This window comes from Lynx canadensis, chromosome F1 (assembly GCF_007474595.2).
Source record: "Lynx canadensis isolate LIC74 chromosome F1, mLynCan4.pri.v2, whole genome shotgun sequence".
In the NCBI taxonomy this organism is placed as follows: domain Eukaryota; kingdom Metazoa; phylum Chordata; class Mammalia; order Carnivora; family Felidae; genus Lynx; species Lynx canadensis.
Window position 1 is genome coordinate 22,182,182 of NC_044319.2, and position 22,129 is coordinate 22,204,310.

Genomic DNA, 22,129 nt, shown 5'->3' on the forward strand with positions numbered 1-22,129 from the left:
ATTCATGTCCTATATCTGCCACCTCCTTATGAGAAAAACTGGAAACGAATGAAATCAGAGTGGGAATTTCTCTATCCCAATCAAAGACATGTTCTTCTCAAAGTTAATATACTTTTTCCTTACCCATAGAAAATTAAACAAAAATTATTAAACAACATTTATTAAACAAAAATTTTTTAAAAGTTCTGGTATGAACTTTTATGGTATGAAAATGTTATGTTATTCTTCTGGTATAAAGAATGTTACAAGAAACTAAAAAAATATCAAAAAGTAACTATATATGACTTAGTAATATTTTTAATGGGAAGGAGAATAGGATAGCTTATTTAAACTGTGACAACTATTTTGTAGCGGTATATTTTGCAAAAATTTTTCTACACATTGCTAGAGCTTTTTCTTTGAATTACATAATAGTAAATAACTATACTGTTAGATTGTCAAAGATATTTAAGTTAAGATTATTGCATTATTTATCCCCTTCACACACCATTAATTATCAAATAAAACTTTGATATAAAACTTACTGTGTTTTAGAAAGAGATTAAATGGCTTTCTAAAGTTATTCCTACAATAGTGATTTTACTAGAATCTTCCAATGTCAAAAGTAAATGCTCCACTTCTACCCTATCATGTTATGACATATGATTGCCAAAAATTACAATATTATCTGAATCTAATGTATTTTTCATTTTCAAAATATCAATTTTAAAATTAAATGAGTTTAATCATATGAATAAACAAAAAGCAAGTTGCCATAAGCAAAGGGAAATGGAAGCTGACCTTGAAAAAATTACTTTATTTGATTGGCAAATTGTTCCACTTACAAACCATACATACTTATTTGCAGAGCTGTTAACAAATAATCAGTAAGTTAGATATAAGAACAAGTGCATTTGGGATCTTATTGTAAGAGACGAGTGACTGATCATAAATTCTTAGGTGCAAATATTATATAAGATCTTAGGTCCTACCACCTTTCTGGTGCTTGGCTTGCAATATGGTTGATATCAGTTGATTTAATAAAAATAATTAAATACTTGTTAACTATTGATATATGTCCACACCAAAGAAATAAAACTTAAAATGTATCTCTAAAATATTATTTGGCAATGTACTCAATCTTCTAAAGGGAACAAATATCTAAATATTAATATAAAATGACTTCAAAGAAAATAACATTTACTTATCGTTTTTTAAATCATGTATATTCAATTCATTGAATAGAAAACAGTCCAAACCCTAAATCTAAAATATTGATTTAAAATTATAAAGTGTATAATACATTTAATTAATGCTTATTTATGCATCTGATTCTTCAAATATGTGTATACAATGGGGCTTTTGTGATGAAGTAATCTAGTAGAGATTAGAATTCTGGACTGTTCTTCTAAAGGTATTTGTTTTTGAAAGTAACAGGAGCAGGAAGCCCTGGAGAAGGAAGTGGGAGCAGGAAGCCCTTACCATGTAATTATCTCATCTCTGTATAGTTTGTTGCATGGGTAACAAGTACCAGCAGAAAATGGGATTTAGACAAATCACTATAAGGAATGAACTAGGTTATGATGATATTGTCTCTTCTTGCAAAATGAGCCAAGCACTCATTGATGCTGATGGATGAGGGAAATGCACGCGCACGCACACACACACACACACACTTTTAAGCAATTCTCTAAGGAGGGTTTCTGTGTCCAATTCTTCAAAATGTTATCTTTTCTCTTTCTAAATACAATGATTGCCAAATTCCCATGGCACTGAATTTGGTATTATTCATGTGAAATTTGAAGAATAAAGGCATTGAAGAATATCTTACAATTAATGATGTAAAGATTCTTTTAAAACATACCGGATTCTTTCTGTTTCACTGTTATTTATGGGCTTTCCATCTCTAAGCCATTGAATAAGTGGGGTGGGAATGCCACTTGCCATGCAGGTCAGCTCAACATTTTCCCCTAGAAGAACACTGACTTCACTTGCAATTTCAGCACCAGCAATACTTGGAGGAACTTTGGGAAAATGATTAAGATTCTCATTAACAAAACACAAGATTATAAATTCCAATGAATACAATAGAATCATAGAACAAAATGCCATCTTTATTTCATATTTTTCCGAGGTTGTGGTTAAAGATCCAACTATTGTTATCCTTATAAATTATTTTGTTTTTATACTTATTTATTTTTAATGTTTAATTTTTTTTATTTTTAAGTAGGCTTCACATCCAGCGCAGGGCCCAACATGGGGCTTGAATTCACAACCCTGAGATCAAGACCTGAGTTGAGATCAAGAGTTGGATGCTTACCCTGCTGAGCTACCCACGGGCCCCCATAAATTACTTTTAGATGAGGAATGATTAGAGGAAACAGTTCAATAATCCTGTTATATTTTTAAGTTGATACAATTATTTAGTCACACAAGCTAGTGACAAATCTACCTCATGGGCACCCTTCCTGGCCAAATGAATCACTTTTAGATTAAATCCTCAATATAGTTCAGAATTAGAACAGCTCAGGAGTGTGTTTTATGAAATCTTGGCATCAATGTCTGAGAAGAGTATCTAGGTTGGTTATTTCTCTCTTCATAATGCAATTTAAATATTATTCATTCTGAACAATGGATAGACTTGTAGGTTTCAAGATCCAATTATTTCTTCTATACTGTTTCTAGCCAGCTTTGCTTTTCACGTTAATGATTTGATTGAGAAATAATGTCTAATAAAAATATTGACAATGGTATCAAGCAGAAACACATCTGAATTCCTCTTCTAAATAATTATGGTGATATGCTGGAGGTAGTGCACACCAGCTCGCAAGAGCCAATTTTATACATCTTCCCTACTCCATGTTCAGTGACATCATATTGGGAGCTTGAAATGGGTCACAATGGGAATAATTACACCATAGAAGCTGGCAAATGACTGGCTACAAATAAGGACCTTTTTGTCTGCAGAGTCAGTTGCTAAATATTTAACAGCACATCCCTACATAAATTTGCAGAATTTACAGTTACTAAATTAGTCAAATCAATAGGAGTTTTAATGAGACTCCTAAAATGAGTAGCTAATATATGACAATCACTGGACTAGGCCCTATACATGTATTTGTAGTCCTGAGATATTATTACATACATAAAGTATCTGATGAAATGTTTGGTCATACCACATTACCCATGATTACCACTTATTATTGTTAATGCATTAAACTAAATTAGACATAATCCCTGACCCTGAATCTCTGAATAGTTATTTTTCTCATCTTGCTTCTGAAATCTCAAAGCATCCCTAATCAGAGAAACGATCGATAGTTATAAATTTATTTCAATTTTTCCTACTTTTAATTTTTAGTTGATGGTTCTTAATCTTACTTTGCAATATATACATTTATGAAATCATTACACTGTGCAACTTAAGCTTATACAATGTCATATGTCAATTATATCTCAATAAAACTAAAATAAATATTTTTGAAGTTAGCTTTAGCAAAGCACAAAATAGGTAGAAAATATTCAATTACTTTTATAATTTATGAGAAATTCTTTTCATAGTAACTGTAATAAAATCAGAAAAAGCCAGCATTCAACTTAGTTTCAAGTTAGACTTCTACTCCAATTTAAACATTAGGCCAAAAGTAATAATCAGAGGTTTACTGAAAATGGAAAGTATGAAAGTTCTCCATCCATCCAGTGGTCAGCATTATGTTGAAACATAGTAGGTGTTAATTAAGTTGATTAAGTGCAGAATGAATTAATGCTCCTATGCTCACCCCAAAATAGTAAAAAAATCCATGCTTACTTGAAATTTAACCAATCCCTGACTTGCAGTTAGAACACAGTACAATCTCTTCATAAGTTAATCTTACTTATCTATATAAATAAAAACAGATCTATAGGCTTGGCTCAAAACAAGTTATACCAGATTAAAATAAATAAGTAATTCAATAGAATATATACTATTGGAAAATCATTTCAGTAAAAATGAAAAAATATAGAGATTATGACACATCTATTATTCTTTTTTCCAGTTATGACCATTTTCATGAAAGTACAACTCTACTGATAAATATAGGATAGAAAATTGACAATATTTTTTGTATATCTAAAGTTATTTTGTAAGTCACATCATTAGACAGTGCTTATATCTCAACAAAACTGGAAAAAAGAAAATATCCAAAAAATTACAAAGAAAGGTATTTTCAATCAATTATAAATGATCTCTTTAGATGTAGTCTTATTTGTTTTATAGGTAGAATATAATAAAGAAACTGAAGGTGAATCAGAGTGTACCCCACATACCTTTAAAAAAAATTTTTTTTTTCAACGTTTATTTATTTTTGGGACAGAGAGAGACAGAGCATGAACGGGGGAGGGGCAGAGAGAGAGGGAGACACAGAACCGGAAACAGGCTCCAGGCTCTGAGCCATCAGCCCAGAGCCTGACGCGGGGCTCGAACTCACGGACCGCGAGATCATGACCTGGCTGAAGTCGGACGCTTAACCGACTGCGCCACCCAGGCGCCCCTAAAAAATTTTTTTTAAGTAAGCTTTATGCCCAATGTGTGGCTGAACTCACAAGAGTCACATGCTCTACTGACTTAGCCAGACAGGAGCCACCCATACCCCACATACCTTGAATTGAAAGAATGTAATTTTTCTGTGCTTTTCCCTCCATATTTGATGCAATGCATGTATAGTTTCCACTATCTGAATGTTGAGACCGGGCGATTTGGAGTTTGCTACCTCCAGACAAAATATGTACTTCAAGTGAGTCAGAATTTTCTAGAGGTGAAAACAAAGCAAAACAAAACATAAAAAGCTCTTACTTTAATGTCTCTGCAATTCACCATAATATATCTTATTTTATGTGGCAACTATAGTTCTTAAGTGTTCTTCCTTTGTACTTTCATTTTAAATGGGATACCTCTTTGAAAAAACAAGAAAGAAAAATCTCTACGTAATGAATACTATTAGTTATTATTAGTTATCATTATTAGTTACTAGTAATTAGACTTTCTGAAGTAAACACAGCTATAAGCATAGTACTGAAAATGTACTAGTTTCTTCATTAGTAAATTAAGGGCAAAAGAAAACAAAACAAAAAAAAGCACAGCTATATTACCGATGGGCTTGTGGTTCTTCAACCAGGCTATTGTGGGAGGCGGGATTCCAGTGGCATCACATGTTAAGGTCACAGGATTGCTGATAGTCTCAACAACCACTTCATTTTCAGGCCCTTCAATACTGGGTGGCACTGTGAAAAGACAGAAAAAAATGTTGTGTCCTCATTAAGCTAATTCAGGACACTTTTGCATTTGCACATCTGGGGGAAAAAGAGCTGTATTAGAGGCAGATGCTCACCATATACATTGAGGTGGAAATTTTTATCATCCCGTCCTGCTACATTTATAGCTCTACATACATACTGGCCTGTGTCAGATACCTAAAAGAAAAAGATACTATTGTATGTGCTCCATTAAGTTACAGATGACCAATCACACTGTTCGCGTGTAGATTAAATCATAAGTCATCTTTATGCTCCAATGCCCCAGTTCTTTTTTCTTTTTTTTAGTTTTATTTATTTATTTTGAGAGAGACACCATGAATGGGGGGAGGGGGAGAGAGAGAGGGAGAGATAGAAAATCCCAAGGAGGTCCGCACCATCAGCGCAGAGCCTGATGCAAAGCTCCATCCCAGGGACCATGAGATCATGACCTGAACCAAAACCAAGAGTTGGATGCTTAACCGACTGAGCCACCCAGGTACCCCTCCAATGTCCCAATTAATTGCCTTCTACAATCCTGCTTTTAAAAAATAAATAAATAAATAAAATTTAAAAGCTAAATAAATAAAGAAAAATAAGGTCAATAGCATTGATGATGCTGTTTTTAAATAAGAATTATTTGTCACTGCAGTAAAGGGAATGCAACTGCCAATGCTTTCTTCCACAATCCCACCAAGGAGTCATGACACACGAACAAGAATAAAAGATGCACCTCAGCTTCCTTGATCTGCAGCATTTGTCCATCTGCTAAAATCTCCAAGCGAGTGGATTCTGTTATCATCTGCCCATTCTTATACCAGGTGATGACTGGAGGGGGCACGGCGTTCGACTCACACTCCAGTGACACTGAGGTCCCCTCTCTTACGTTAACTACAGAAAGAGACTCACTGCCATGATCTTTAATGCTTGGGGGCACTGAGGGAGGGAAACAAGAGCAGAAGGATTTTTTTTGTTTTTTCATTAAGATGCTGAGATAGAAAATCTCTAATACTAGTTTAAAAATGAAAGAATTTTATGAGGAGAATAAAGACAAACCATAGACAGTCAGGGAAACTTTTTTCTTGCTTTCACCAGCTTGGTTGATAGCAATACAAGTGTATTCACCACCATCAGATACCTTGGCCCGAATAATTTGCAGAGTTCGACCACCTGTGGGCAAATACAATGCAAACTGAAGAGCGGCATAGAGGCTGTTCTATTTTATTTTATTTATTTAGTTTTACATGTTTATTTATTTTTGAGAGAGAGAAAGAGTATGCAGAGGGGCAGAGAGAAACAGAGAGAGAGAATTTTAAGCAGACTCCACACTGTCAGCGCAGAGCCTGATGTGGAGATCGAACCCACGAACCATGAGATCATGACCTGAGCAAAAATCAAGAGTTGGACGCATAACCCACTGAGCCACCCAGGTGCCTCTAGCAGTTGTTTTAATAACTATTTCTGTCAGTAAGATAAACAGCAAAATATATCCTTTTTCTAACAGTGAGATTTCCTATTCAAAAGCAAAGAACTAAATTGAATTGAGTGTCTTCGATCCTTCCTTTCCCTTTGATTTCAGTATTTATTCTACTTCCTTATAAAGGAAGAAATTCAGAAATTTTTTCTCTCCAGTAACCATAGAGAGTAGAACTGTTTGATACAGGTTCTAGCGAGCACACAGTAATTACACTATAGTCAAGATATGTTAAATCTCCCACAGTGTAGAATTGTCTGTTGGTCTATTTATCTATCCTCAAGGAGCTTTAGGATTGATTAAAAACAACCATTGATTTTATCCAATGAAATCACCCTTTTACTAGTCTATCACCCACAAGGAGTCTATCACCCGCAGGTTGTTCCTAAATGTCACAATTTCTTGAAAGTAGACCTTGTTACTATACATTCTCACTAAAACCATAAATCTGTACAATGTTATCCTAATGGCCCCAAATGGGTAAAGAGAGGCATTTAATGTGAACAAATAAAAGGAACAAGATAGGGGGGCCTGGGTGGCTCAGTCAAACATCTGACTTCGGCTTAGGTCATGATCTCACAGTTCATGAATTTAAGCCCCACGTGGGGCTCTCTGCTGTCAGCATGGAGCCTGAAACCTGCTTTGGATTCTCTGTCCCCCTCTCTCTTTGCCCCTGCCCTGCTTGCACACTCTCTCCTCCTCTGTCAAAAATAAATAAACATTAAAAAAAAAAAGGGAACAAGACAAAAGTTTGGGAAAAGACTAAGTTGATGCGATTTGTATTGAGAAAAGTGAGAAGGTTTTGCCCACCTTTTAAGAGTAATAACTTCCTTACCAGGCACAATGAGAGCATTTGTATTTAGCTTGATAGGCTGTTCATTCTTGAGCCAGCTGAGATCAGGAGGTGGAAAACCAGAGACCTCACAGGTCAAAGAGATGAAATTGTTCACCACAACAGTGAGATTTTCGGGGTTAGGACCGATGACACTTGGAGGAACTATAAAAGTAAACATATTAAAAGTGAAATCTGATATTATCAGCAATACATATTCCAATTTGTTAATATAAGCCTGATCACCATAGTCTGCTAACACACTGACTTAATGATACTGTTATTTTGCTGTCTTTATTCTAATTCCCTAATGCCCTCATCAAACTAATTTCCATCAGTTTTGTTTTTCCCAATTGAAAGAGGATGCTAGAATTTTCAAAGACAGAATTATTGTGCATTTTATGTATAAAATGTAGCAGGCAATTCCTAATATGGGTTTGTTAATGTACAAAGAAAGACCTAACAGCACTTGTTATTCAGTACATTTGAATATTCTTGTATTTAATATTACATTTTTATTTAAGGATTTATCTTAGTGCGTATAGCAACAGTAAAGTAGAAATTTAATTTTAGGGTGTCTATCAACAAATCATACAGGTTATTTTTTTTTTTTTAATTTTTTTTTTCAACATTTATTTATTTTTGGGACAGAGAGAGACAGAGCATGAACAGGGGAGGGGCAGAGAGAGAGGGAGACACAGAATCGGAAACAGGCTCCAGGCTCTGAGCCATCAGCCCAGAGCCTGACGCGGGGCTAGAACTCACAGACCGCAAGATCGTGACCTGGCTGAAGTCGGACGCTTAACCGACTGCGCCACCCAGGCGCCCCCATACAGGTTATTTTGACGATGTAAATAAGTGACTTTCAAGATGAGCAGAAAATTTAAGAAATAAACAATGTTATGGTTTATTGTTCAAAACAAAAAAAAAAGATTTACAAAAGCAAAAGCAGTGCAAAGAAAAAGTGGAATAAAAAAGAATAGGATTAATAATGCAATGCTATTTATGCATATTAAAACATATGTAAATGGAATAGATTTTTATAAGAATACACAGACATAGATGGTATAACATCTTAACACATTCGAATGGTTTTCTATGAAAGAAGAGGGTAAACAGGAGCAAGAAATGGGCATAAAAATGAACTGATTAATAAATAAAAGTAAAAATGGGTCTTGTTCATGCCAATGATGAGAGACATGAATGCAATTAACAGAACACTCATTATATTAAGATGAAGGTCTTAAAACAACATCAAAAACAAAAGCAAACCATCAAAAAGGCAAAATTTCTTTTACTATCACATGGTTGTTTATTTTTCACCCACTAATTAATTTTAATATTCATTCATCATTCATTAGACATTTATTAAATATTTACTGTATTCCAGACATTGTGCTAAGTGCTGATGCAGTGTGAAAATGTAATAGATAATGCCCACATAGAGTTAATAGTTTGACATTAAAGACAGACATTGAACTAAAAATAACAGCTAACATTTTTTTGAATGGATATGCTGTGCTCGGCACTGTTCTAAACACTGCACAAATACCATCACACATACATTTCACATATACTATTGACTCCCCATACAACCTTATGTGTTAAATACAGTTCTTATCCTCATATTAGAGACAAGGAAGTGGAGACAGAAAAGTTGGCATCTTGCCTAAGGCTTCACAACTAGTTACTGGAAGAGACCTAAAGACTGTTGTCTGGCTCAGGAGCCCTTATTCTTAGCCACTGTTCTATACTGCCTCGTAATTACAAATGTGATGAGAGTCAATCAGAAGAGTGGGTAACAACAGGGAACTATCCTAATCTGAGGATCAGGAGGAGGAAGTGACATTGAAGAAGATACTGAAATATGAACAAGAATAAGTTAAGCGAAAGACAGAAAATGGGTGTACTTCCAGAAAGAAGGCACAGCATATACAAAGGTCCAAGTGGAGAAAAGAACACAGCACCTAGAAGACTAGCGTGACCAGAGTTTGAAGAACAAAGTAGGGGAGATGCACAGAGAATTAAAGGACTAAGCAAAGGTAAGATCTTTTTTCTTTTCATTTTTTTTAAGGTTTATTTATTTTTGAGAGACAGAGATAGAGCACGAGCAGGGGAGGGGCAGAGAGAGAGGGAGACACAGAATCTGAAGCAGGTTCCAGGCTCTGAGCTGTAGCACAGAGCCCGCCGTGGGGCTCGAACTCACGGACTGTGAGATCAAACCTGAGCCGAAGTCAGACACTTAACTGACTGAGCCACCCAGGCGCTCCCAAAGGTAAGATCTTATAAGGTCTCTGGGACCCATTCATTAAGAATGCTGAAATACAGCCTCAAGAATGGGGAGCTGAAGAGTGTTTTAATCAGAAATTAAGATATCAATCTGGCCACCATGGAGAGAACTAATTATGAGGCTAGAAGGGATTCAGAAAGGCCAGTGAGGAGACCAGTGCTGTAAAATGTGTGACAGATGTTGGTAGCTCTGCCTGGGATGGTGTCAAAAAGGATTAAGAAAAGTGAATGGACTTACGGACATTTCATAGAATTTTTAGGACTTGATGTTTTGAGGGTAAAATTTAAGGAAGAGGAGAAGGAGTCAGGGATGACACCCAAAAGGCAGGGTATAAATAAGGGGTATAGGTGTCACAAAAGCCAAAGAGAAGAGTGTATTTGAAAATGATAGTGGCAAGAATGTCAAATGCACAGAAATAAAAACGATAAATCCAGGAAGTGCCTCTTGGACATAAGGATGTCATTTGATGAATTCAGTGAGCAGTTTCATTGGTGATGTGAAGGTGAAATTTGGAATACAGTGGTGGAATGAGTGAGTGGGAGCGAGGAAATGGAGACATTAAATATATACAGTTATTAGAAAGGCTTGTTTTGAAATTGGGGAGAAAGCGAGGGAGGCAGCTGAAGGGAAAGTTTAAGTCCAAGGGGAATATTTTGTTGTTGTTTAAAAATGGAAGATATAAGTAAATTTAAGTGCTGTTGGGAAGGAGCCACAAAGAGGGAGAATTTCAATATTCAAGAGAAAGAGAGGAGATGATGAGATTTTGGAGGAGGCAGTGGACAGGGATCTAGAGTCAAGTTAGTCTTTGGCCTTTGGAAGGTAGAGGGATGCTTCGATCTTCTGTGGTAATGGGGAAAGAAGTGGCAATAACAGATGGTGGTAGTATGCTCCATTTGATGGTAGGAATTTGAGGTGGTTTCTGGGCTGTGCCTTCTCTTTTCTCTGTAAAACAGGAGGTGAGGGCATTTACTGACAGAAAGCGAGAGGGGGCTGTTTATGGACTGAATGTGTACATACCCAGCCTTGCCCTTCCACTCCCAATTCGTATACTGAAACCCTGACCCTCACTGTGGCTGTATTTAGAAATGGTACCCTTAAGGAAATAATTAAGCTTAATGGGGTTGTAAGGGTGAGGCCTTGATATTAAGGATTGTTGTCCCTATAAGAAGTGACATCAGAGAGTTTCCTTGCTTTTCTGGCCATGTGTGCTCAGTGAAAAGGCCTTGTGGGGACAAAGTGGCCAAAGCAAGCCAGCAAGAACCTTTACCAGAAAGCAAACCCTGATGGAACCTTGATTTTGTACTTTCCAGCCTCCAGACAGTGCGAAAATTAATTTCCCTTGTTTAGGTCACACAGTTTCTGGCATTTTGTTATGGCAGCCCGAGCCCGCTAAGCCAGGGGTCATCTGAAGAGAGGGATGAAGGTGAGAGAGAGTCACTAGGGAGCAGACATAAGAGGAGGAGCCCAGGCAGTATGGAGAGCCCAGTTCAAGATGATACCTATCAATTTATAGGCACTGATGTTCCTGACTCCAAGAGTTCCTCCAGCCATGGTTAGCCACCTAGGTGCAGGTATGGTCAGAGGTGCAGGTATGGTCAGCTGTGGAATTTACTGAGAGGTAACACAGCAAAATAGCTAAGTTTAAAACCTCTAGAATGAGACTACCTAAGTTAAAATCCTGGCACTGTATTTGCCAGTTCTGTAACTTTGGGCACGTAACTTAATCTCACTAGACTTCAGCCTTTTCATCTGTAAGAGAGGTATAAAATGGTACCAACCACCCGGGATTATTGAGATAACTAAGTGAAATAGCATACGTAAAAACTTGGCACAGCACCTAGTAGGTATCAAGCGGAAAATATGTTGTGTTGTTAGATGCAGAGCTGAGCTTTTACTGAACAAGAGCAATAAAAAGACCAAGAGAGGTGGCTGAAATGCTCTTCCATTAACAGTTAAGCTGGACACGAAGGAGAGTGAACACAGAGAGCTGAAAACCCAAGGGCCCGCAGACAGTCAGAGTCCAAAAGAAGCAAGCATTGTTGTAGTGGGATATAACAAGTGGTATGGTTTTAAGTGAAGATAAGTTAAATTATGTCTCTCCAAAATGAATTTTCTAATTGTAAGTATGGGTTCCTGACTGTAATTGGGGTTCAAAGTATCATTAACTGGTGAATGAGGAAACACCCTCCCAAACTCCAGTCCTTAAGGGTAAACTCTAGTGGCTGCCGCCTCTCCAGGTAGCAAGGTTCCCACTTCAGGTGTTTTTGCTGTGCATTAGGAAGAAGCAATGGGGGGCGTTAACCATCAGACTTTGGCTCAGGTCATGATCTTGCAGTTCCTGAGTTAGAGCTGTGCTGACAGCTCAGAGCCTGGAGCCTGCTTTGGATCCTGTGTCTCCCTCTCTCTCTGCCCCTTTCCTGCCTGCACTCTCTCTCTGTCTCAAAAACAAATAAACATTAAAAAATGACTTAAAAAAAGAAGAGGCAATGGATATGAAAAAACACCAACTATTTATTTTGCAACTACAACAACTATAGATAGGTTCAGGGAGACCAAGATCTGTAAGAAATGACTATTTGCCTATAACATCTATAATAAAGTTGTAGGACTGGGGGTGAAGATACAGACATAAAGATAACTAACACAAGGCAATATATGTAATTGCTATAATGGGGGTTTTGATCACATGGAGGAGGAAAAATTAATTCTGCTTTGGGAATCAAAAAATAATCAACATTTTTATTTTCAACATTTACTCTACTGCCCTTTACAGATTAGAATGTATGCTTTCACAATGATCATATTTATTTAATTACTCCTGAGAATTCACAGCACATTGTTTTTGTGTTTTGCTTAGATGTACTCATTAAAAAAAATTGTGAAGGTATTTATTAAGCACCTACTGTGTTTTACCCATTGTGCTAGGTACTGGGAATACAAAGATAAAAATGTTTCAAATATTTGTTACAGAAACATCAAACGAGGCTGGACGCCAATATTCCCTACAAATCACACCAAGGAAGAATATCCATGATGCTAAATAAAAGTATTTTGGAGGGAGAAATTTTTCATGAAATGTCAAATTTCAGCTATTTCCAACATGGGCTAGAATTCTGTGTGTGCATCCCACATGCAAAGGAAATCTTTTACGATGATTGTTCACCATTTCCAATTTAATATTCCCAAACAGATGTGGGTCATGAAAATAGGATTAATCATTTGCAGTTGACATCCAACTGCTTTCTTTTTTTCCACACTTGCCTAAATAGTATCTCAATAGCTTTTTACCAAAAAATTAGTATTTATGCAGTGTCTAGCATATAGGTGTACTGATGGATTTTGAGAATTATTTAACTACGCAAATGACTTTTTCTTTTCCAGGGAGTATACCTAATGGTACTAGAGGATGTAACTCAACATGAATTCTACTTTTGAGGACAGAAACTGGTTCCGATCAGGGTTAGTGGGTAAATTTTTATAAGTAGAAGAGCTATATTTGGGTCTAACTTCATAAAAACATAAAATTTGGGGGAATTTCAAATTTTGATTCTTTTTCACTTTCAAAGTAACTAGTTTATCCTAAGGGACTGAAATAGTATAATAACAGGCTTCCTAGAAGATTTGTACTTTATAATCCTACTGGTTGTGATGGGAAGAACATAGGAGATTGAATACATGCAGACTCCACACATTGTTCAAGTGAAAAATACAAAAGAAGTCCACATAATCCAAAACACAGTTTTCGTGCTTTTTCCAGCGTATGCTAAGAAACGTTATTGGAACTGAGCTCTTACCGTGAACATTGAGGTTAAAATATTGTTTGGCACTCCCAGCTCTGTTCTCAGCAATACACACATACCTGCCGATATCTGTTATTTGAGTGTTCAGAATCTAAGGAAAAAGATGAAGACATTTCAACTGAAACTTTTAATAAAGCAACTTTTCATATTCATCATTATGTTTCTGAATAAATATCACATACCTTTTCTGATTAATACCAGATGAGCACAAGAAAAAGAAATTTTTGTGCATAATAGTGCTGATGCCAGCTTTTATTAGGTCAATCAAATATTTATTTACAAAGATTTCCAATCAGAAAAGGCAAATTAAAAGAATTAATGTTTATTTATTTTTGAGAGGTGGGGGTGTGGAGGGGCAGAGAGAGAGGAAGACACAGAATCTGAAACAGGCTCCAGGTTCCAAGCTGTCAGCATAGAGCCGGACGCAGGGCTTGAGCCCATGAACCGCGAGATCATGACCTGAGCCTAAGTTGGATGCTTAACCAACTGAGCCACCAAGGCACCCAAGAAAAATATACACATGGCCATTAGTGAACAGCAATTTGGGATATTTATGTGGTTTTCATTATTTATTACCAATTCTTTACTAACACAGGGGAAGTGTTGATCTACAGGGAACCTTACACCACCTGGGATTTTATCATCAGAAATAGACTACAGAAAGGATTATAATAATTTACTTATAATGTGGTTTTTATCACAAGGTCCGTGTTGTAGTAAATTTAGGGGTGTGCATATGTCAAAAGTACAGACAATTTTTGTAAGAATTCACACAAAAGTGTAATAGTGGCCACCTCTGAAAGACAAATACCATATGATTTGACTCATGTGGAACTGAAGAAACAAAACAAATGATCATAGGGAAAACAGAAAGAGGCAAACCAAGAAACAGACTCAACTCTAGAGAACAAACTGATAGCTAGCAGAGGGGAGAGGGGTAGGGGGATGGGTTAAACAGAGGATGCAAATTAAGGAGGGAACTTGTTGTGAAGAGCACTGGGTGTTGTACACAAGTGTTGAATCACTAAATCATATACCTCAAACTAATATCACCCTGTATGTTAACTAACTGGAATTTAAATAAAAACTTAAAGAAAATAGTGGTCCCCTCTGGTAGGGAGTATAGAATAAAGAATTTTATTTTACATTCTTCTTATGGTTAGTTATTTTTATAAACATAATATTTACAAACCAACAAAAGTATCTTTTAAAAGTGAAAAAGACTTCTTATAAAATACAAAGTGAAACAGCTTTTTAAAAATAAGATTTTTTTACTTTTACCTGAAGGATTCTTCCATTAGATAGAAATTTATGATGCCCATTTTCTAGCAAGGGCTGTCCATCTTTTTGCCAGGAATTCTTTGGTGTGGGGCTGCCACTGGATAAACACTCCATCAATGTCTTCTTATTCACCAGCACGGTGACCTCTTCCGGAAGGTCACTACTTGCTCCCTTAATAATCGGTGGCACTAATAAATGATTGCAACAAAAAGATAATGACAGGAGATAAGGTCTTTTCTCAGTTAGTCTAATTTTGTGGCAGTTTTCAAAAGTATGGCATGATAACAGAAGAGCAAAGTTGAAGAAGAAACATTTTACACCAATAACTTAGGGTGATGATAAAAATGGTGTGAATTTGGGTTTACCTATCCTGGACTAACCTCTTCCACGATTTTCATTCCCATTTAGCTCAATCCCAATCCTTCTCCAAATTATCTGACCTTGTTTCTCTCTCAGCCCCTTCCACTATGCCTTCTGGGTTTTCAAGCATACATATAAGTAGAATCTGCATGAATGAATATTTAAGTCTGGTCACCTAGACAAGCCAGATCAATTACATCTTTAAAGTGTATTTGGAATGTACAGATTTGGTTTCATTTTGCAAGGGAATTATCTGGGCTTCTTAAAGTGTGTTTCTGCAGCCTCAGTGTCCATGGTATCAGCATCATCTGGGAGCGTGGTTAGAGACAAATTTGGGGGGCCCACTCAGACCTCTTCAATGGGCATCTTTAGAGAGGCCAAGAAATTTGTTCAGGTGATCTTGATGTACACTGAAGTTTGAGGAGTCACATTCTAGATTTTCCTACATATATTCATTTGCATTTAAAATAATACCACAGAATCCAGGTGCATACCTATCTTATGTTAGACTAATCCATTATGAAAAATCACATTACCCATAAAATTTTAAAAAATGGAAATGTTTCATAAACTAGAAACACATGTATTGGCTTGCTGTTGTAAATGTAGAAAATTTATCTTCAAAGTGAATAATCATTTTATTTTATTTGGAAAGCTTAGCTATTTTGTTTCATTCTCTTATAATGTACCATAACTTTAGCAATCAGTAAAGACTATATATTTAATGTAGATACAGTCCTGTGGTATTTGGGTCTTTCAAAAACTAAACTGAAAGTCTGTAAAGAAAATAACCAAGGCTACAAGGTACATATTAGAATTTCAATGTTACTTTAAATGCAATTTTTCACATTCAAAGTTATATAATTTTTACTATACTCTAGATAACATAAAATATAACTTGAACTGCAGATTAGTAAAAACTGAACTTGAACTTCAGATTAAATGCGCCTGTCACTAACCCCAATACCAGGAAAACTAAACAAATGGGACGTTGGGACATAAAGATTCTATGTTTTCCTCAACTTCTGCCTGGGGCTGAACCATCAGGAGATCCCGGAGGTCCTGGAAGTCCCAGAGGTCCAGAGCTCTTTCTTTGACCTGCTCCTCCAGCTGTGTTGACCCATCAGCTGGCTTACACCATTCAGAATCATTCTCAGTAGAGAACCTTGGAGTAGCACATAGAAGGTGAGCCTCAAACACTGTGAAACATCCCTAATTTAGACAGAATTTTGAGTACAGTTTCTATTTTTTGTTTTGTTCCAGCTCTCTAAACTTATCTCCATCATGCTGTGCAACTTCCTCTTAATTAAAATAGCCTGAAGGGATGAACATCTACCTTTGAGTACTCACCCCCCAGGTTCCGTTTCAATTTAACTGACTCCCAGTCCTTCCCAATACCACATTATCTTGCTTCTTTATCAGATTCTTCCACTGTGCCCTAAACTCTTTCCAAACTTAGGTCAAATTAAGTCATGTGGTCTAGGATACTCCTTCACACTTCTTGGTGACGTTAGTACTGATTTTCTTTTTTTTCTTACCACTATCTCATAGACTTTAAGGTCTATCTTGATGACCCATCCAACCCTAATTAGTTCATCTCTACACCACGTCAGCCAGTCCTAGACAGCCATACCTTGGACCACTCAATATTAACACCTCTTCCCTTTGCAAGTTATAAGCTCCCTGAAGAAGGACCAATGTCTAGGATATTCACTACTATGTCCTTAGTGCCTGGCACATAATTGAGCAATGAACAGATACTTGTCAAATATATGAATTTGGAACTCTAGTGTTCTTTCTTCCACCTCTTTTCAGGCTTCCTTCCTAAGCTGCTCTTTGTTTGCACTGAAAACTCTAGCCTTTCTAATCTTTCCTCACTAATAATCAACCCATCAGCTAAATTCCATCATTTTCCCTCTTGCCCTGCCCAGACCTCATAGGGGTCATTTTGGTGGTGCTCTGTCTCACTAGTTTCCGCCCTCCAGTGCTTCCACAATATATACCTGTTTACCTTGTGGCACAACCCCGCCCCACCCAGATAGAGCACACTAATTATTATTATTATTATTATTATTATTATTATTATTATTATTATTTTACCTCTACCTCCAGGTTACTGGGGATGCTGTGGAAGGAAGGGTGGCTGCAGAAAGGAATAACTGAGCCACATGGCTCTAATTTCAACAGTTGACTGTCTATCACATCCTCTATGGTGGTAATTACTAAACTTCTCTGTTTTCTGCAGACCCAAACATCCCTGCCACTGTTTTTCTTGCTCTCATACTTAATGAAAAGGACTAAAGACATTTGATATGCATTTCCCCATTTCTCTCCTAACCATTCCAATGAATGGCAATTCATTACCACGAAAGACTAATTAACCCCTCTTGGTTCCTAGATTGAATTTTTCACCTGTTCTAGGGTCTTGGTCCATCAATTCCTGCACACCACCCTCCCCCATCCACACACACGCTTGAAATTTTAATTTGTCCCATTCTGTTGGATCACCTTCTGTGGTCTATAAGCAAGCTCAAATCTTTCTTAAATATGTTTTCTCAAACAAGCTGTTTGTCCTAAAATTCTACTCCATTTCTTCCATCCTCTGCAAAATGTCTTAATAGTACTCTATATTTGTTTTCTTTCTGATTAGTTGCTCAAGATTAATCCTTTTGTCCTGTGGCTTTCTTTGTACCATACCACAGTATCTAAATCAATCTTTTGAATCATATCAATGTTTTCTTAGTTTTAAAGCTAAATGGACTTTTTCAGTTTTACTTTTCTTAAATTTGCTTTAGCGGTCAATACTAGATCCATTTCTTGATAACCATTTCCATGCCTTGGATGCTGTGATAGAATAGTATGTAGTTTACTGCTTTTCATGAACTTCTCAGATTGTTTCTTCTCTAACTCTGTTTTCCTTTTCCTTTTCCCTACTTGTTAACAATCCCACCACAAACTTCTTTTCATCTTCTCCTACTCTATCTATAAGCCTTGCTGTTGGAAATCTCATGCCTTTGAATGTCACCTGTTTGTGGATAACTATCAAATCTACATTCTTAGTTCAGTCTCTCTCTGTGCTGAAGTTTCTTATTTCCAACGACCCTTTCAATATTATACCTAGGTATCTTTATCTTGTAACATGCCAAATTCAACATGTCCAAAACATAATTGACTTCCTTCTTCCCAAATAATGTTGTTTTCCTACATCTTTTATTTTTATTATTCTTGCCACCATTTTCTTAATCACTCAGAATAAAATCTAAACTCTTTCATGCTGATGGCGTCCTGTACATTCCCACTGCCACCTCTCTAGAGCAGTCTCTTCTAATGGAAGCAACTACTTATTTCTGCTTCTAGTGACATCACCTCTCTTTTCTCTTCAAGGTACAATACTTCTTCCATTCTCAGTTCATGCATTCAGATGGAGATCACTGCAGTCTAAGGATAGGCACATAAACTAGGCCTTAAACAGCCCGCTTAGCTGCTATGATTGATTCAGAGGTAGAAATGTGATTCATGCTTGGCCAATTAAAGCCATGAAAATCCAATTCTAGGACTTCAGTTGTAAATACTAAGAAAGGCTTTCATTTGGATGTGAAATTAGAAAGTTGTAAGAGTAGAGCTCCTGGGGGCCAACTTGTCAATCTGGGGGATCCCCTCCCCCCCGGAGAGTGATGCTAGTAGAAAAAAACAAAACCGAGAGAAAGAGGAAGGTTAAATCTGCTTGACCTCTTTTGAGCCACAGAAATCAGTTATGATGTAAGTCAGATCTACCCTGGGACTCTTTCGCCTTCTGAGTCAATGAATTCTCTTCTTTTTAGTTGAAGCCAGTTTGTTACCTGACACTTCAGGAGTCCTAACTAATGTGTTCTCAATTTGTATAAGATAATTAATTCCTCAGTAGCACTATCACTTTCTGATTATCTTTACAGTCTTTAAAGTGCTCAGTGCAACATCGTGCAAACATTAGTTCCTCCAAAAATTTTTTTGAGTGAAAGAACACACAACAAACAAAGACTCACAGAGTACACGAACGTCATACTGAAGGGAATCTTCTCCGGCCTCATTCACAGCCACACATGTATATCTCCCTGCATCTTCTACTTTAGCTCGGGGAATCTGCAACACTCGCCCACCTGAAAACAGATCCCAATATATTTACTTCTCTAAATCCTAGAGTGAACACTGGTCATAAACAGAGATGCAGTTTTTCAGGTCTAATGACTTCCTTACATTTTCTTTCAAGGTTCTTATTTCATCTAATGGTTCAGTTTTAATCTGACATACCATTTTTATAACAAACACTGCATTATTGATAAGTGATCCAATATATGAATCACATCTCCTGAGAGACAAATAGCTCGTGTTATTTCTTCCCAAGAGGGTAATGTTGCTCTCTCTGTCTCATCATATTCCATGTGGAATGTTATTATGTAGTGACTTCTTAATTTTACAGTTTTGAACATATGTAAAAGAAGTTTACAATGTTTGAGGCAGGTACAGGTTTGAGAAAGTAAGAGCCAGTGATGCAAAAGTTATAAAGTATATTATAATACATACAGATTTAAAAGAATAAGTGCATATTTTTAAAACATTTCACAGATATATTTTCAAACTCAAAGTTTCAATAATTGTGTAACAAATTTTTACCTATGTTTACCATTTATATTTCATTCCAGTTATTTTAGTTCTCTCTATATATTTTATTTATTTATTTATTTATTTATTTATTTATTTATTTATTTATACATACATACATACATACATACAGTCTTTTTTCTGAACCATTTGAGAGTAAGTTGGAAACATGGTGCCCTTTTCCCCCTAAATATTCATAAATCTGTATTTCATAAGAACAAGAATGATCCCTTATATAATCATAGTACAGTGATCAAAATAAGGAGATTTAAAATCAACACAAAACTACTATTGAACTCACAGTTCGTATTGAAATTTCATTATTGTTACAATCTTTTATAAAAAATTTCCTCCAAGCCTACATCCAATTTCAGATCATGTATCACAACATTTAGCTAACATTTGTATTTAGTCACCCTTTTAAAAATTTTTTCAAGACAGTCTTTTATTTCATTGAAATCAAGTTTACAGGCCATGGACTACACTGACCTTAAGTGTACAATTTGGTAAATTTTGACAAGCTTCTTTGAATGTTTGTTAAAAGAGAAGCCTTGAAAAGGTTATTAATTCCACAACAATTTAAACACCTTCTTTTCCATCAATAAACCATGCAATAACTAAAATATTTGAAATTAATAATCATAACTATTGATTTATGAAAAATGCATTTAATAAAGTGAATAGCAACTATTTGCAAGCAGATTTTAGAATTTATCATTAATAATGTGTAGAAACTGAACTGATGATCTCATCACACCATTAGAGACATGGAGTGTGAAGGAAGCCAAAGAACTTCTTAAGTTGATAGAATGATCCTGTAGCAGATCTGAAAATAACCTAAGGTATGCCAGCCCATTGTCAAATTCTCAGCCTACACTCTTAGCTTGAAGGTTCACAGATACGAGGGGCATTTGGCAGCTTGTGTCGGTTACATGGCCAGAAAGCTGATCAACTCAACTGAACTAATAAATAAGGAGAAACACACTTGGCAAAGACCCCACGTTTCACTCGGTTCATAGCCATCATTACCTGGTAGAATCAACACTCTATCGTTGGAGGTCAGAGGGCGGCCATCTTTGTACCATGTCAGTGTTGGGGGAGGAGCAGCATTTGTTTCACAGTAAAGGGAAATGGGATTGTTGATGATCACATCCTTGGCTTCACCACTCCTGCCAGCATCCAGCATATTTCCTATTTCCCAGAGTTTCTGAAAACTTGGAGGAACTATGGAGGAAAGACACGACATGTTAGACACATGTGAATGCTTGGGTTAATTAAACAAAGATCTTGCCTGTATTTTCAGGCCTGTATTACAGGCATTTTCTTGCCTGTAAATGTAATAAATTAGACAATGCGAAAATATTTTCCAGTACTTACACACCTACCAACTCGAGTCCTGAGCCAAAAAATGTAGTAGACAGGAGTCAGAGTTGGTTTTCACGTGGAAGAACAAGAAATATGGGGCTCAAAATGCCATGCTCATGCTTTGCTCTCCCTGTTAAAGGTCTTAGAAGATGAAGAGGCCTATTTTCAGGGAAGATATGCCATAATATGCATGGCTAGGAATATGATCAGAGTGGGAAAAACTAAATTTTGAGGAACCATTAAAAAAATTCCAGCTCAACAGAGATCATTTGCCAATGATTTGTCTAAGAAGACTAAAGAAGTTATGCAATCAGGATTAATAACTGCATTAGCAAAAATAATAGGATATTCTCAAACATTTCTGAGGGACAAGCATGAACTTTCTAGAAGGCAATTTTCCTGCACATCAAAAGTATTAAAAAAGTGTACAACACTTGACCTAAAATTTCCACTATTAGTAACTTATGAAAAACCACAGATGTCCAAAAGTTTTATGTATAAAGATGTTCAGTGAAGCATCACATGAGTAGTGAAAACTTGGAAACAACCTAGACATTCAACAATAGAAGTGTAGTTAAATGCATATTTTAATACTCAACTGATAAAATGGGTACATTATTAAAGAGCATGTTATAAAAAGCATATATAAAAGCACAAAAGTAACAATATCAACAACTATAGCAGGTACCACTTCTTAAACGTTTTTCTAAGAGTTTTACATACTTTTTTATTTTATTATTTATTTTAGAGAGAGAAAGAGTGTGTACGCTCGCATGCAAGTAGGGGAGGGGCAGAGGAAGAGAGGGAGAGGAAGAGGGAGAGAGGGGGGGAGAGAGGGG

The 22,129-nt window shown here is 36.3% G+C and overlaps 1 protein-coding gene across 1 annotated transcript in view; it reads right to left on the reverse strand.

Annotated features, from left to right (window-relative positions):
* HMCN1 (hemicentin 1) overlaps nucleotides 1-22,129 on the reverse strand; it is a 463,190-nt gene that overhangs the window by 86,084 nt on the left and 354,977 nt on the right. Inside the window, exons 54-64 of the mRNA XM_030302673.1 lie at nucleotides 20,955-21,149; nucleotides 19,310-19,423; nucleotides 14,928-15,115; nucleotides 13,641-13,737; nucleotides 7,560-7,721; nucleotides 6,307-6,420; nucleotides 5,984-6,186; nucleotides 5,349-5,430; nucleotides 5,110-5,241; nucleotides 4,620-4,769; nucleotides 1,844-2,003 (exon numbers count right to left, since the gene is read on the reverse strand). Coding sequence (XP_030158533.1) covers nucleotides 1,844-2,003; nucleotides 4,620-4,769; nucleotides 5,110-5,241; nucleotides 5,349-5,430; nucleotides 5,984-6,186; nucleotides 6,307-6,420; nucleotides 7,560-7,721; nucleotides 13,641-13,737; nucleotides 14,928-15,115; nucleotides 19,310-19,423; nucleotides 20,955-21,149 — 1,597 coding nt within the window. The remainder of the gene's footprint in view (nucleotides 1-1,843; nucleotides 2,004-4,619; nucleotides 4,770-5,109; nucleotides 5,242-5,348; nucleotides 5,431-5,983; nucleotides 6,187-6,306; nucleotides 6,421-7,559; nucleotides 7,722-13,640; nucleotides 13,738-14,927; nucleotides 15,116-19,309; nucleotides 19,424-20,954; nucleotides 21,150-22,129) is intronic.